We start from the raw sequence: 15774 nt of genomic DNA, 5'->3' as shown, positions 1-15774 counted from the left end.
ACAGGTGTGAACCACCGTGCCCGACCTAATTTTTGTATTTTTATTGAAGAGTGTCAGTGTTTCACCACGTTGGCCAGGCTGGTCTCGAACTCCTGACTTCAAGTGGGTCCATCAACCTTCGCCTCCCAAAGTGCTGGGATTACAGGCGTGAGTCACTGTGCCTGGCCTAGGCATTATATTCTTAAAGATAGAGAAGCAGAATGATTACATAATGATTGGGTGGCAGAATGAAGTTAATTTTTTTTTCTGTTATACCATAATTGTCTCAGTTTTTGGAATTACTCTTTAATTTAGCTTTAAGAAAAAACACCGGTATTATTTTCTTGAAATATAATGAACAAGCTATTCTGAGAATACCTCATGGCTCTTTTCAGTCTTTACCTCCTGGACTCAAGTGATCCTCTTGCCTCAGGCTCTCAAGTAGCTGGGACTGTAGGCATGTGCCACCAGGCCTGGCTAATTTTTTAAGTATTTTGTAGAGACAGGATTTTGCCATGTTGCCCAGGCTGGTCTCGAACTCCTGAGCTCAAGCAATTTGCCTGCCTCAGCCTCCCATAGTGCTGGGATTAAAGGCATGAGTCACCATGCCTGGCCCTTTTTATTTTGTTTTTTGAGACAGTCCCGCTTTGTCATCCAGGCTGTAGTACAATGGTGTGATCTTAGCTCACTATAGCCTCAGTCTCCCAAACTCCAACAATCCTCCAGCCTTAGCCTCCCAAGTAACTGGAACTATAGATGTATACCACGACCGGCTAAGTTTTTAATCTTTTTTGTAGAGATGGGGTCTTCCTATGTTGCTAAACTGGACTTGAACTTCTGGTTTCAAGCTATCCTCCCGTCTTGGCCCCTGAAAGTGCTGGGATGACAAGTGTCAGCCATTGCTAATTCAACACATATAAAGTTTTTTTAAAGCAGAGATTTAAGCTGGTAAAAAAGCAAATGAACCTGGACGTGGTGGTTTATGCCTGTAGCCCCAGCACTTTGGGAGGCTGATGCATGAGGATCACTGTAGCCCAGGCATTCAAGACCAGCCTAGGCAACATGGCAAAACCCCGTCTCTGTAAAAAATACAAAAAAATTAGCTGGGCATGGTGTCATGCACCTGTAATCCCAGGTACTTGGGAGGTTGAGAAGTTGGAGGATTGCTTCAGCTTGGAGGTTGAGGCTGCAGTCAGCCTTGATGGTGCCACTGTACTCTAGCCTGGGCAACAGAGTGAGACCCTGTCTTAAAAAAGGTAGGAAAAAAAAAACAAACTTTCCCAGAGAAAAGCACACTTGACAGTTTTAGCCTTGGCTCTGGGTTGGTGTCGGAGAAGTCTTTGATGATTCTAACCACAGATCCTCTTTGATACCAGAGTATTGCTAGATTTTGCACTACCTATTATTTCCAAAAAACTCCAGTTGAAAATTTAAATCTAGTCCAGATTGGTAGTCTTCCTAACAGACGTCTAGCAGAAGTAAAATCATCTCCTTTAGAGCCAGTTTAGGCCTGTTGTGGTGGGTCATACCTATAATCCCAGCACTTTCGGAGGCTAAGGTGAGATGATCCTTTGAGACCAGGAGTTCAAGACTGGCTAGACAACATAGCCACACCCCATCTCAACAAAAGCAAAAACAACCTATCCACGTGGTGGCTCAAACCTGTAGTCCTAGCTGGTCACCAGGCTGAGGTGGGGTGATTGCTTGAGCCCAGGAGTTTGAGACTGCAGTGAGCTGTGATCATGTCCCTGCACTCCAGGCTGGGCAACACAGTGAGACCCTGTCTAAAAAAAGCCAATGTAGGCCGGGCGCGCTGGCTCACGCCTGTAATCCTGGCACTTCAGGAGGCTGAGGCAGGCGGATCGTGAGGTCAGGAGATCGAGACTTCCCTGGCTAACATGGTGAAGCCCTGTCTCTACTAAAAATACAAAAAACTAGCCGGGCGAGGTGGCGGGCGCCTGTAGTCCCAGCTACTCGGGAGGCTGAGGCAGGAGAATGGCGTGAACCCGGGAGGCGGAGCTTGCAGTGAGCCGAGATCGCGCCACTGCACTCCAGTCTGGGTGACAGAGTGAGACTCCATCACAAAAAAAAAAATAAAGCCCATGTAAATGTAATCTTTGATAAAATTATTACAAAGTTCTAAGAAAAATGGCCTTACAGTGTAAAATTATGAAGCATGTAAGTTATTAGGATCATGATTTAGCAGAAAAAACAAGTCACAAAATTAAGCCCTCAAAATTACAAATATTGGAATTATCATCAAGTGTAGACTACACAATTAAAATGTTTGATATGCTTAAAAGAAGAAAAAGATGGGCCAGAAACAAAAAAGTTGATCAGATAGATTTGAGGAAAGAGCTAAAAGGAACTTTAAGAAATGAAAAATATAAAAAGGGAGCTTAGAAACTTCACTAGACAAGTTGAACAGCGAGTTAGAAACTTGAGAAAATTGGCGAACTGGAAGAAAGATCGTAAGAAATTGTTCAGAATGCAACTAGAGAGACGACAAAATGGAAAATAGGAAAGAACTTGATACATGGAACATGATGACAAGGTAGCATATATTTTATTGGTGTTTCAGAAGGAAATAATAGATCAGTTGGTGAAGAGTGAATATTTTAAGAGAGAATGGCTGATAATTTTACAGAATTGATGAAATATTTCAGGGAGTTCTGCGAATCCCAGTTATATCAAATAAAAAACAATTTCACACTTAGACTTTTAATGACTGTAAAGCCTCATTAACAAATCAGAGAGTAGAGAGAGATTAAGAATGGCAGTTAACCTGATGGCCGATTGCTTGTTAGCCATAGTATAAACCAGAAAGGACAGGATGTCTTTAAGGTGCCTGACAGGGGTTATATGCCTATTGAGAATTCTGTATGTGGCAAGGATGGTTAAAAATGTATTTTCAGAGAAAGCACAACTTGAGAGAATTTACTAAGAAGTTCTGAATGATCTCCTGTGGGTAGGTGGTAAATGATTTCAAAGAAAACTCCGAGATGCAAGAAAGAATGATGAACAAAGAAAATGGTCAACATTCATGTAAATTTAAGTAAATATTGACTGGTATAAAACTAAAATAATAGTATGTATTTAATATATTTATATATTTGAAGGTACAGAATAATCTTTGCCTTTTTTTTTTGAGATGGAGTCTTTCTCTGTCACCCAGGCTGGAGTACAGTGGTGTGATCTCGGCTCACTGCAACCTCCACCTCCCAGATTCAAGTGATTCTACTGCCTCAGCTTCCCAAGTGATTGGGACTACAGGTGCACACCACCACATCCAGCTATTTTTTGTATTTTTTTAGTAGAGACGGGGTTTCACTGTATGTTGGCCAAGCTGGTCTCGAACTCCTGACCTCATGATCCGCCTGCCTCGGCCTCTCAAAGTACTTTGATTACAGGTGTGAGCCACCGTACCCAGCCTGCTTTTAATGTACTTTAATATGCTCTGTTTTGAAAAAATCAGTAATAGAAACAATAATCTTAAATTTCGTATTTTTTTATGACTCAAAGCAGCATTTTAATAGAATGCTAGGCTGAGTGTGGTGGCTCACACCTGTAATCCCAGCACTTTGGGAGGCTGGGGCAGTAGGATCAAGAAGTCAGGAGTTCAAGACCAGCCTTGACAATATGGTGAAATCCCATCTCTACTAAAAATACAAAAATTATCTGGGCGTAGTGGCACACACCTATAATCCCAGTTTCTCGGAAGGCTGAGGCAGGAGAATCGCTTGAGGTTGCAGTGAGCCAAGATCTTGCCACTGCACTCCAGCCTGGGCAACAGAACAAGACTCCATCACAAAAAAAAAAAAAAGAATGCTTTGTAAGTGGGGGGAAAACCAATCTGGTCTAGTTACTGTGGCAGATCATGTTTTCTTCCAGCCTATAACCACATGCTTAGGTATTTCTTGCAGTTGTAATCATTGTGTGGTTAATCCTTTGTTTCTGGAGTCAGGCTGCCTTGGGTTTGAATCCTTCCTTCGTATTTCATCTTTTATGTCTTTAATTGGGTTTGTTATTACTCCGTACCTCTCATAATGGGATAATCTATAAAAGAGAGATACTAATACTTACATTGGTTGTTTTGTTTTGTTTTGTTTTTGAGACAGAGTCTTGTTTTGTCACCCAGGTTGGAGTGCAGTGGCGTGACCGCCGCTTACTGCAACCTCCGCCTCCCGGGTTCAAGTGATTCTCCTGCCTCAGCCTCCTGAGTAGCTGGAACTACAGGCACGCACCACCACGACTGGCTAAATTTTTTGTTTTTGGTAGAGACAGGGTTTCATCATGTTGGACAGGTCGGTCTCACACTCCTGACCTCAAGTGATCTGCCTGCTTTGGCCTCCCAAAGTGCTAGGATTACAGGCTTCAGCCACCACACCCGGCCTACATTGTTCTAAAAAGTAGGGGAGATGACACATAAAAAGCATTCTGTACAGTGCCTAGCCCACAGAATTGTTTTAACACTTTTGCTTTTGTTATTATGGCAGTTACAGCTGTTTTTTCCACTCTATTGTGTGAAAGCATTTTCCAGTTTTCATACATTTCCGTATTTAATCAACCCTAAGATGCATATTTTTGCACTTTTTAACTTTGAAAATTGGGATACATCTTAAAATATTTGGTGTGTGATAGCTGAATAAACAGCAGTTTTTTCTTTGTGATATTAGTATCCCATCCGATTTATAAAATGCGTTAATATGGTATCTTTATAATTTTGGATTGCTGTGTAATACTTAGTAAGTATATCGTTTCCTGTATTCCTCATCTGTTTAAACAGGGTTATTTGCATTTCTTAGCATTCAAAAATAATGCTAATATACGTAGAAATATGAGTTGAATCATTTTATATAGTCTTTATAAAAGGATTTTCGCCAACTCTATGCCAGTTGGGAAATTATTATTATTATTATTATTTTTTTTTTTTGAGAAGGAGTCTCACTCTGTCCCCCTGGCTGGAGTGCAGTGGCGCAATCTGGGCTCACTGCAAGCTCCGCCTCCCGGGTTCCCGCCATTCACCTGCCTCAGCCTCCGGAGTAGCTGGGACTATAGGCGCCCGCCATGGCACCCGGCTAATGTTTTGTATTTTTTAGTAGAGACGGGGTTTCACCGTGGTCTCGATCTCCTGACCTTGTGATCTGCCTGCCTCGGCCTCCCAAAGTGCTGGAATTACAGGCGTGAGCCACCGCGCCCGGCCGGGAAATTATTATATTATCATCATCATTATTATTTTTTTGAGATGGAGTCCCCCTCTGTCGCCCAGGCTGGAGTGCCATGGGGCAGTCTTGGCTCACTGCAACCTCTGACTTCTGGGTTCAAGCGATTCCCTTGCCTCAGCCTCCCGAGGAGCTGGGATTACAGATGCCCGCCACAATGCTTGGCTAATTTTTTTTATATGTTTAGTAGTGATGGGGTTTCGTCATGTTGGTCAGGCTGGTCTTGAACTCCTGACATCAGGTCATCCGCCCGCCTCAGCCTCCCAAAGTGTTGGGATTACAGGCGTGAGCCACGACGCCTGGCTGGGAAATTATTCTTAAGGGTTTTGCCAAACTAGTAAATATAAATAGTACTTTATTTTCGTATTTATGTCCGTGCATTTATACTTTTTTAAACTTTTTATTTTCTTAGTCTTTTTAGGTTTCAGTTTTATAGCATGCTATACTCATCTTTTGTAATTTTATGTTTCTTCAAAGCTAATTTTCTATGACATAATAGTTTACAATTAACTTCACTTATGCAGTGATTTTGATAGAATGCATCGGTGTTTGTGTAGTATACTTTTGAGGGTAAGACAGCAGAATTGCCTTCCATTCAAAACTGACATGCTTTATAAAAAAGTATATGCAGTGTTTTCTTTTTTGAAACGGAGTCTTGCTCTGTCACCCAGGCTGGAGTGCAGTGGCATAATCTCGGCTCACCACAACCTCCACCTACAAGGTTCAGGCGATTCTCCTGCCTCAGCCTCCAGAGTAGCTGAGATTACAGGTGCACACCACCACGCCTGGCTAATGTTTGTATTTTTGGTAGAGATGGGATTTTTACCATATTGGTCAGGCTGATATCCATCTCCTGACCTCATGATCCGCCTGCCTCAGCCTCCCAAAGTGCTGGAGTTAACAGGTGTGAGCCAGTGTCCCTGGCCTGTAATTTTTTTTGTTTTTAAGACGGAGTATTGCTCTTGTCACCCAGGCTGGGATCCAATGGCGCGATTTTGGCTCACTGCAACCTTCAGCTCCTGGGTTCAAACGATTCTCCTGCCTCAGCCTCCTGAGTAGTAGCTGGGATTACAGGTGCTCGCCACCACACCCAGCTAATTTTTGTATTGTTTAGCAGAGACAGGGTTTCACCATGTTGGTCAGGCTCATCTCAAACTCCTGACCTCAGGTGATCCACCTGCCTTGGCCTCCCAAAGTTCTGGAATTACAGGCATGAGCCACTGCACCCAGCCATGTAATTTTTAAAATAAGGACTTCTTGACCCAGTGCAGTGGCTCATGCCTGTAATCCCAGTGATTTGGGAGGCTGAGTTTGAGAGGATCTGTTGAGGCCACGAGTTTGAGACTAGCCTGGGCAGCATAATGAAAACCCAATTCTGCCAAAATTTTTTTTTAATTAGTGGGGCATGGTGTTCCAGGCCTGTAGTCCTAGCTACTTAGGAGGTTGAGGCAAGAGCATCATTTGAACCCCGGAGTTTGAGGCTACACTGAGCTATGAGCACACCACTGTACTCCAGCCTGGATGACAGAGTAGACCCTGTCTATAAAGATAGTAAAAATAAAAATAAAAATGTTTTACCTCAATTTACAGTTAACAAAATTGAGGCTCAGAAGAGTTAAGAAATTTTGCCAAGATCGCACAATAATAAAAAGTTCATATTAGAGCTGTTTTTGGATTCAGGAGTGACTCCAGCATCTCAATCATTGTGTGTTTAGATGAAGATTATTAAACTACCTTGAGGCCAGGTGCGGTGGCTCCCGCCTGTAATCCCAGCACTTTGGGAGGCCGAGGAGGGTGGATCACCTGAGGTCAGGGGTTTGAGGCCAACTTGACTAACATGGTGAAACCCTGTCTATACTAAAAACACAAAAATTTGCCCAGCGTGGAGCCGGGCCCTTGTAATCCCAGCTACTCAGGAGGCTGAGGCAGGAGAATAGCTTGAACCCAGGACAGGGAGGTTGCAGTGAGCCAAGATTGCACCACTGTACTCCAGCCTGGGCAACAGAGCGAGACTCTGTCTCAAAAAAAAAAAAAAGCTACCTTGAAATGATGATTTTATCACATAACTACTCTACATAGCAACTCTTTGAGTAAGGGGTATTTCTAATAGGTATATGGCCCTTTCACTGTATCCTTTTCAAGTAAGTAAATGAATGTTGTACTCCTTGTATTTATTGGAATTTAATGTTTGATCGCTTGTTTTTGAGAGCTGTACCTTTAACATTTGCCATCCTCTTGGGTAGGCATGTATCTGGTATTCTCAGAATGGAGGAAAGAGAGGGAGAGAATAAGTGTGTAAATACATGCATTTTCTCCTATTGAAAAATGCTTAATGTCAAATACTGTTGACATGGCGGGAGAGCTTGGCTATCACAAGCTACTCAGAGTTCTATTCTGCTATCAGTCAGAAATTATGCTGTACCCAAAAAGCTTGAGTTTATCACCCTTAGGGTTGGGCTTTGGCATCTTCATCGTCTCTCTTATTGTCACCTACGGCATCAATGCCAAAGCTCTCTAGGAGCCGGGAGCTGGGTCTCACTGAGGTGGACCCTAGCTTTGCCTGCCAGCTCTGCAATTTACTTCCTAGATCATTTGTGCCCTGGGACACAAACTACTAGTTTGTCACTGGAACCTCTCTGAGCCTGTCTCAGAATGGGATTAACATAAAGGAGTGGAACTGTTCAGCAGAGGCAGGGAGAAATAAGTGAGTTGCCTTCTCCTCAGCTTCTCTTTACCACCTTCCCTTGCCCGTTTCCTCCTCCTTCCCCTGCCGGATTCCAGGGTTACAAATAGAGGCTTCTTTCTTCTGTTTAATTCCATTGTTACCCACCCTCGTTTGCCCTTCTCTAGAATCTCTCTACTCGCATATTGCGTCCCCTTCTGTACCTCCTTCTCCTCACCTCCACCCACTGTACCCAACCATCTTCCTGACCAAGGAGGACATGAAGGGTTGAATGTCAGGATCAAATGTCAGGATCCCCCTCCCCTGAGGGAGGAGGATAGGGAGATCTCTGGGCTGAGGCTGCTGTCTCCTTCCCACTGTCCTTTCTGCAGGTCCTCAGATGGCACATTAGGGTGGGCTTGCTGCTGGGTAGGCATCCCACCTCCAGTCCACAGTGCTTAGTTGTACCTTTTATTATGCTGTAATGTTTATTTGTTAGGGCATACACATGAATAGCAAGTTTCGTTAAAATAGATTATCCCCCTCCCCAACACAGAAATTATGCGATACCTAAATGCCCACATCACATTCACCAATCAACTCAGCTTCAAATCAGTGGCTACCAAAGGCAGAGCAGTGGGAGAGTACTGCTCTCCTGTGGATACAAAACAGGTGTATTTTCTGTAGAGAATTTTGAAACAATAATAAAAATGACTGAAAGGTATACGCTTGTTGTCCTACACTTGGAAATTCTAAAGCGTATAAGTGATAAAATACTTCTCACTACTACCACCATTTCAAGGTGCAGACCCTGCTCTCAAGATATGAATGAACCTAGGCATGGAACAGGGCATTATGTTTGGTATGTGTGTGTGAGTGAGTGAGTGTGTGTGTGTGTGTGTTTTCTTTTTTGAGATGAGTCTCACTCTGTCTCCCAGGCTGAAGTGCAATGGTGCAAACTCAGCTATTCAGCTCACTGCAACCTCTCTCCCAGGCTCAAGCCATTCTCCCACCTCAGCATCCCCAGTAGCTGGGACTGCAGGTGCCCACCAACACGCCCGACTCATTTTGTATTTTTTGTAGAGATAGCATTTCTCCGTGTTTGTTGCCCAGACTGGTCTCGAACTCATGAGCTCAAGCGATCCGCCCACCTTGGCCTCCCAAAGTGCTGGGATTATAGGAATGAGCCATCGTGCCCTGCCTCAAGAGATTACCTTCCTTAAATGGCACTGTTTAAAATAGTCATGCTGTAGACATTAAGAACATACACTTGCAGGACAGATGGAAAAAAAATTCCAATATAAAGCATATCACTGCTTTTAACTCAGGATAAAATTTCTAGTTATAGAATTGTTCAGACTCTGAAGTCTCTGTCACAGCTTAGATGGCAATAAAATATTTATATTTTACAATATTATAAATATATATAATATTCTGGAAAATTAGATAACTAAGAAATTTGCTGTAGATGCAAAAATACACAAGTGTCTCAAAAGTTATGTAAATATTTTAAATTTTGTGACATTTGCAAGTAGGTTGGGGTAAAGCAATATTTCTGTTTTATTTATTTTTCTGAGACAGGGTCACCTAGGCTGGAGTGTGATGGTGTGTTTACAGCTCACTGTAGCCTCGAACTTCCTGGACTCATGTGATTCTCCTGCCTCAGCCTCCCAAAGTGCTGGGATTACAGGCGTGAGCCATTGCACCTGGGCAGTATTTCTGTTTTAATATTTAGAGAGACCTATTTTTTATTATATAGGAAGCTAAATTTTATATAGATATTTCAAATTTTCAGGTTGATCAAAAAACTTTAGTATTATTATTTGTTAAATATAATTATTGGGTTTCTCTCCCACTTTTAAGTAATGGAAAAGCGATTTTATCTAAATCTGTAATTTTCATGCTCTGATTTTAAAAATTTACAAATAGATCCTTTGATTATTTAGCAGGTAACATCTAAAGGAACTGGTTTAAATCCTAATGCCAAAGTATGGCAAGAAATTGCTCCTGGAAATACTGATGCCACCCCAGTAACTCATGGAACTGAAAGCTCTTGGCATGAAACAGCAGCTACATCAGATGCTCATCCTGAGGGTAAGTCTTAAATATTTGGTCATAAAAATCACAGTTTGGTTAAATGTATGGCCAAGCAAGTTTACTGAACTTGAGATACATCCCCCCCCGCTTTTTTTTTTTTTTTTGAGACACAGTCTCGCTCTGTCACCCAGGCTGGAGTACAGTGGCGCGATCTTTGCTCACTGCAACCTCCGCCTCCCCAGGTTCAAGCAATTCTCCTGCCTCAGCCTCCCGAGTAGCTGGGATTACAGGTGCCCGGTTTTATCTCATGCCTGTGATCCCACATCTGGTAACCACACCTGGCTAATTTTTGTATTTTTAGTAGAGATGGAGTTTTATCATGTTGTCCAGGCCGGTCTCGAACTCCTGACCTCAGGTGATCCGCCTACCTCAGCCTCCCAAAGTGCTGGGATTAAAGGCGTGAGCCACCATGCCCGGCTGAACTTTTGTATTTTTAGTAGAGATGGAGTTTCACCATGTTGGCCAGGCTGGTCTTGAACTCCTGACCTCAAGTGATCCACCCACCTCGGCCTCCCAAAGTGCTGGGATTACAGGTGTGGGCCACCATGCCTGGCCAGGATATATCCTTTGATTATTTGATTAAGTATATTTATCAATTTGTTTTTCCTTTAAACATATTGCATCCAGGATTTATGTTTAACAGGTAGTTTGTGTATAATTTTCATTTATACCTAACATGAATAGATTGCCACTGATTTCAAGTAGTAGCTGTGTCTTTGGGTCCAGCATGCAACCTGTCTATAATAATGATACTTATAAATTAGTTTTTATCTACCATCATTGACTCTCCTGTTTACTCACTGTTCAACCTTGGGCAAATAACTTAATTTCTCTATGCTTTTTTCCTCCATCTGTAAAACAGAAGCAATCTTAATTACAGCACAGGATTTTCTGATAATTAAATGAATAAAGTACATGGAGTAGTCTGATACATGGATAATGCTATATACGTTTTAGCAATTGTTGATCATTTTAGTTTATCCGTAATTGTAAAAACTGTCTCCCTTGGAATGATAACTCTTGCTTAAAACCATGCGGATATACTCCGAACTGGTAGAATACCTTAAAATCTTTTTATAGGTGACATACTGACCAGGGTTCCTGAAAATAGAATTTAAAGAATTCCCATTTACTTTCAGTGTCTGTCTTTAATACAGGTAATGCAGAGCTCTCAGAAGATGCATGTAAAGAATATGAAGTAATGTATTCTTCATCTTGTGAAACCACAAGAAACACTACAGGCATTGAAGAATCAACTGATGGGATGATTTTAGGACCAGAAGATCTGAGTTACCAAATATATGATGTTTCTGGTAAAGTTTATGGTTTTATTGTTAAAATGGGAATTCAGTACAGGACACCTCCCCCACCCATGGTCTCTTTATCCTTGTTCTGATAAACCTTTGGCATTATTTTCTTATTTGAAAAGAAGGTTATGTTAATGAAATGTTAGTTGATTGTTACAGTTTTCAGATAACATGACATTTGTAAGTTAAATGATTGTTTATGAGGGTTCTATTAAAGGAAAGCGTGAAATTAAAGATAACAGGAAAAAAGGCAGGGTGGCTCACACCTGTAATCCCAGCACTTTAGGAGGCCGAGGTGGGCAGATCTCTTGGGGTCGGGGGTTCGAAACTAGCCTGGCCAACATGGTGAAGCACTGTCTTATACTGGAAAAAAAACCCACAAAAATTAGCTGGGCGTGGTGGCATGCACCTGTAATCTCAAGATCATGCCACTGCACTCCAGCCTGGGTGACAGAGTGAAACTGTATCTGAAAAGAATTTTTACATATCTATATAGAAACAACTGCCGACTTTGAACATAGAGTTAAAGTGATATGACAAGCAGTTGGTGTTTTTGTTGTTGTTGTTGTTTTTTTTTTGAGACGGAGTCACGCTGTGTCACCCAGGCTGGAGTGCAGTGGCATAATCTCGGTCATGCCATTCTCCTGCCTCAGCCTCCTGAGTAGCTGGGACTACAGACGCCCACCGCCATGCCCGGCTGATTTTTTGTATTTTTTTTTTTTTAGTAGAGATGGGGTTTCACCATGTTAGCCAGAGTGGTCTCGATCTCCTGACCTTGTGATCCACCCACCTTGACCTCCCAAAGTGCTGGGATTACAGGCGTGAGCCACCGCGCCCAGCCGTGGTGGTGTTTTTTTTTTTTTGTTATTGAGAGGGAGTCTCGCTCTGTCGCCCAGGCTGGAGTGCAGTGGCGTGATCTCGGCTCACTGCAGCCTCTGCCTCCTGGGTTCAAGTGATTCTCCTGTCTCAGCCTCCCGAGCAGCTGGGATTACAGGCACGCACCACCACACCCGGCTAGTTTTGTATGTTTAGTCAAGATGGGGTTTCACCACATTGGCCAGGCTAGTCTCAATCTCCTGACCTCAAGTAATCCACCTTCCTTGTCCTCCCAAAGTGCTGGGATTACAGGCGTGAGCCACCATGCCCGGCCTTTAAGTGCTTTTAGTATTGTGCTTTGTTAATTTTTTGATAAAAATAACTCTTAAACTAATATGAAATGTATCTGATGAAAGAATATCTAAGTTGAGAGAAATTAGACTTTGAACTATCCAAGTTATAAAAATATAAAAAATACTGTTTGGGCCAGGCACAGTGGCTTACGCCTGTGGCCATGGTAGGAGGATTGCTTGAGCCCAGGAGTTTGAGAACAGTCTGGGCAACATAATGAGAGCCTGTCTCTACAAAAAAATAAAAATAAAAAATTAGCTGGGTATCGTGGCACAAGTTTGTGGTCCTAGCTACTCAAGAAGCTGTAGTGGGAGGATCATTTGAGCCCAGGAGGTTGAGGCTGTACTGAGCTGTGATCGCACCACTGTACCCTAGCCTGGGCAACAAAGGGAGACCCTGGTTCTCTCAAACAATAGCTTTGTGGTGAATTTTGATTGTAGATACTTTGTGGCTTCTGAGTACAACAGTATGTCAGATTTATCACATCTGCTAACATGCTGTTAACTTTTTTCCCCTCCTTTTCTACCATCAGGAGAAAGCAATTCAGCAATTTCTACAGAAGACCTAAAAGAATGTCTGAAGAAACAATTAGAATTCTGTTTTTCACGGTATTGCTATTTCCTCTTTATTGAATTTGATTAATAGATATAAAATATGTGTGAAATAGAGTACGAGGATGGTGATTATTATTTAACTAGTTTTTTTAATTTTTTTATTTTCTTGAGACAGAGTCTCATGCTGTCGCTGGACTGGAGTGCAGTGGTGTGATCTTGGCTCACCGCAGCCTCCACCTCCCAGGTTCAAGAGATTCTCGTGCGTCAGCCTCCAGAGTAGCTGGGATTACAGACGTGTGTCCACCATGCCCAGCTAATATTTGTAGTTTTAGTAGAGACGGGGTTTCACCATCTTGGCCAGGCTGGTCTCAAACTTGTAACCTCATGTGACTCGCCCTCCTCTGCCTCCCAAAGTGTTGGGATTACAGGCGTGTGGCACCACGCTCGGCCCTTTATCTAGATTTAAAAGTGTAGGGCCGGGCGCCGTGGCTCACACCTGTAATCCCAGCACTTTGGGAGACTTTGGTGGCTGGATCACCTGAAGCCAGGAGTTAGAGACCTGCCTGACCAACATGGAGAAACTCTGTCTCTACTAAAAATGCAAAAATTAGCCGGACATGGTGGCACATGCCTGTAATCCCAGCTACTCAGGATGCTGAGGCAGGAGAATCACCTGAACCCCAGAGGCAAAGGTTGCAGTGAGCCGAGATCGCACCATTGCACTCCAGCCTGGACAGCAAGAGCGAAACTCCATCTCAAGGAAAAAAAAAAAAAAAAGTGTAGTCTCCAATCTGATATGCAAAAGATCTATTCTTAATATAAAGATAATGAGGTTTCCATTGGATGTATTTTCTATGAACATACTCAATTTTGGAATTGACGTAAAGAGTTATTTCTTAATGCATGTTTTAATAGTTGATTCTTACAACGTTAATCATAGAGTCATTTTTGGCAAAATAGTAAGGAGTTGGACACATAATTTATATTGCCAATGTCTTCTATTAAATAAGGAATCCTTTCAGGCAAACATTTCGAGAAGTCTTATTTACAGATAAGAATTATGGGCTGTGCGCAGTGGCTCATGCCTGTAATCCCAGCACTTTGGGAGGCCAAGGTGCATGGATCACGAGGTCAGGGGTTTGAGACCAGCCTGGCCAACACGGAGAAACCCTGTCTCTAATAAAAAATAAAAAATTAGCCGGGTGTGGTGGTGGGCGCCTGTAATCCCAGCTACTTGGGAGGCGGCAGCAGGAGAATTGCTTGAACCTGGGAGGTGGAGGTTACAGTGAGCTGAAATTATTCCTGGGCTCCAGCCTGGGCAACAAGAGCGAGACTCCACCTCAAAAACAAAGAAACAAAAACATTCACGTAATATTTACTTTAGCCTGCACTTTGGGATGCCGAAGTAGGTGGATCACCTGAGGTCAGGAGTTCAAGACCAGCCTGGCTAATATGGCAAAACCCCGTCTCTACTGAAAATACAAAAATTAGCAGAGTGTGGTAGCATGCCCCTGTAGTCCCAGCTACTGGAGGCTGAGGTAGGAGAATTGCTTGAACCCAGGAGGTGGAGTTTGCAGTAAGCCGAGATTGCACCACTGCACTTCAGCCTGGGTGAATTTTACCTACTAACTAGATCATTTATGGGTCTGCTTCTATTGTCTGGGTTTCTACTCTTGAATTATCTGTCATAATTTACTGCCTTTTTGTATGTCTTGTAAATGTTGATTTTATGCTATACATTACATACAACAGAACCATAGAAGATGCAGGTGATACAACTTAGACAGAGTTTGAGCTTTTCTTCTGTTAGGCAGAGAGTGAAATGTTGATTGCTTCAATCCAATCAGGAATTGAGCTAGGTCAGGGCTGAGCAACAGTTTTAATTAGACTCAGTTCACCTTTGATTTAGCTCTATTCCTTCTGCATGGCCCTTTCAGGCTTTTGATTCAGAGCTTGGCAGTTTTGTGTCGCCCTGATCTTACAAAACCAAGGAGATTTAGATCTCTAGATTTAGCTCTTTAACTTCCTACCCCATAGTGCTTGAAAATCTGGCAGTGTCTTGGCTGGGCACGGTAGCGCACGCCTGTAATCCCAGCACTTTGGGAGGCCACGGCGGGTGGATCACCTGAGGTCAGGAGTTCAGGATCAGCCTGGCCAACAAGATGAGACTCCATCTCTACTTAAAATACAAAAAATTAGCTGGGCGTGTTGGTATGCACCTATAATCCCAGCTACTCAGGAGGCTAAGGCAGGAGAATCGCTTGAACCCAGGAGGTGGAGGTTGCAGTGAGCCAAGATGACGCCATGGCACTCCAGACTGGGGGACAAGAGCGAGACTTCGTCTCAAAAAAAAAAAAAAGAAAATCTGGCAGTGTCTTATAGGGGCGACCTGCGTTTTCAGCATTTTTGCTTGCACTCAGACTTACTCACGAGACACATAGATTTTACTGTCTTTTCAGCCTGACTTCCAATCTCCCGTCTTCCTCCTTAAAACTCAGGAACCATCTTATGGGGAAAATCAGCTGTACTGGTGGCTCCCATAATTTCCATTCATAATTCTAGTTCTGTGCCCATTACACATACCACATACTTATACACAGCTGCCTAGAGATCTGCTGGTTTCTCTATTGTCCAGTAGAGTCTGAGTCAAGATCTGCAAATGCTCTCAGGAAGGAAAGATCTTCTTTGGGGCATTTTAGTCATTTTGTGCTTGAAGCTTCTACAATTTTCCCAGATCTCCAAAAACATGATCTATTTTTTTGTAGTTTATCCCAGCTTTTTTAACT

General features: G+C 42.8%; 1 protein-coding gene across 5 annotated transcripts in view; it reads left to right on the top strand.

Annotated features, from left to right (window-relative positions):
• The window catches only part of LARP4 (La ribonucleoprotein domain family, member 4), an 89409-nt gene that overhangs the window by 18601 nt on the left and 55034 nt on the right, over positions 1-15774 (top strand). For 4 of the 5 annotated variants that reach the window (XM_011936128.1, XM_011936127.1, XM_011936126.1 and 1 more), the window contains exons 2-4: positions 9810-9957; positions 11118-11273; positions 12967-13042. In XM_011936128.1, the coding sequence (XP_011791518.1) occupies positions 9810-9957; positions 11118-11273; positions 12967-13042 (380 nt within the window). The remainder of the gene's footprint in view (positions 1-9809; positions 9958-11117; positions 11274-12966; positions 13043-15774) is intronic. The other variant, XM_011936125.1, reaches the window with a different exon arrangement.

The sequence above is a fragment of the Colobus angolensis genome, unplaced genomic scaffold, assembly GCF_000951035.1.
Source record: "Colobus angolensis palliatus isolate OR3802 unplaced genomic scaffold, Cang.pa_1.0 Scaffold151, whole genome shotgun sequence".
NCBI lineage: Eukaryota > Metazoa > Chordata > Mammalia > Primates > Cercopithecidae > Colobus > Colobus angolensis.
Note: the sequence above shows the minus strand (reverse complement) of the source record. Positions and strands in the feature narration are given on the sequence as shown.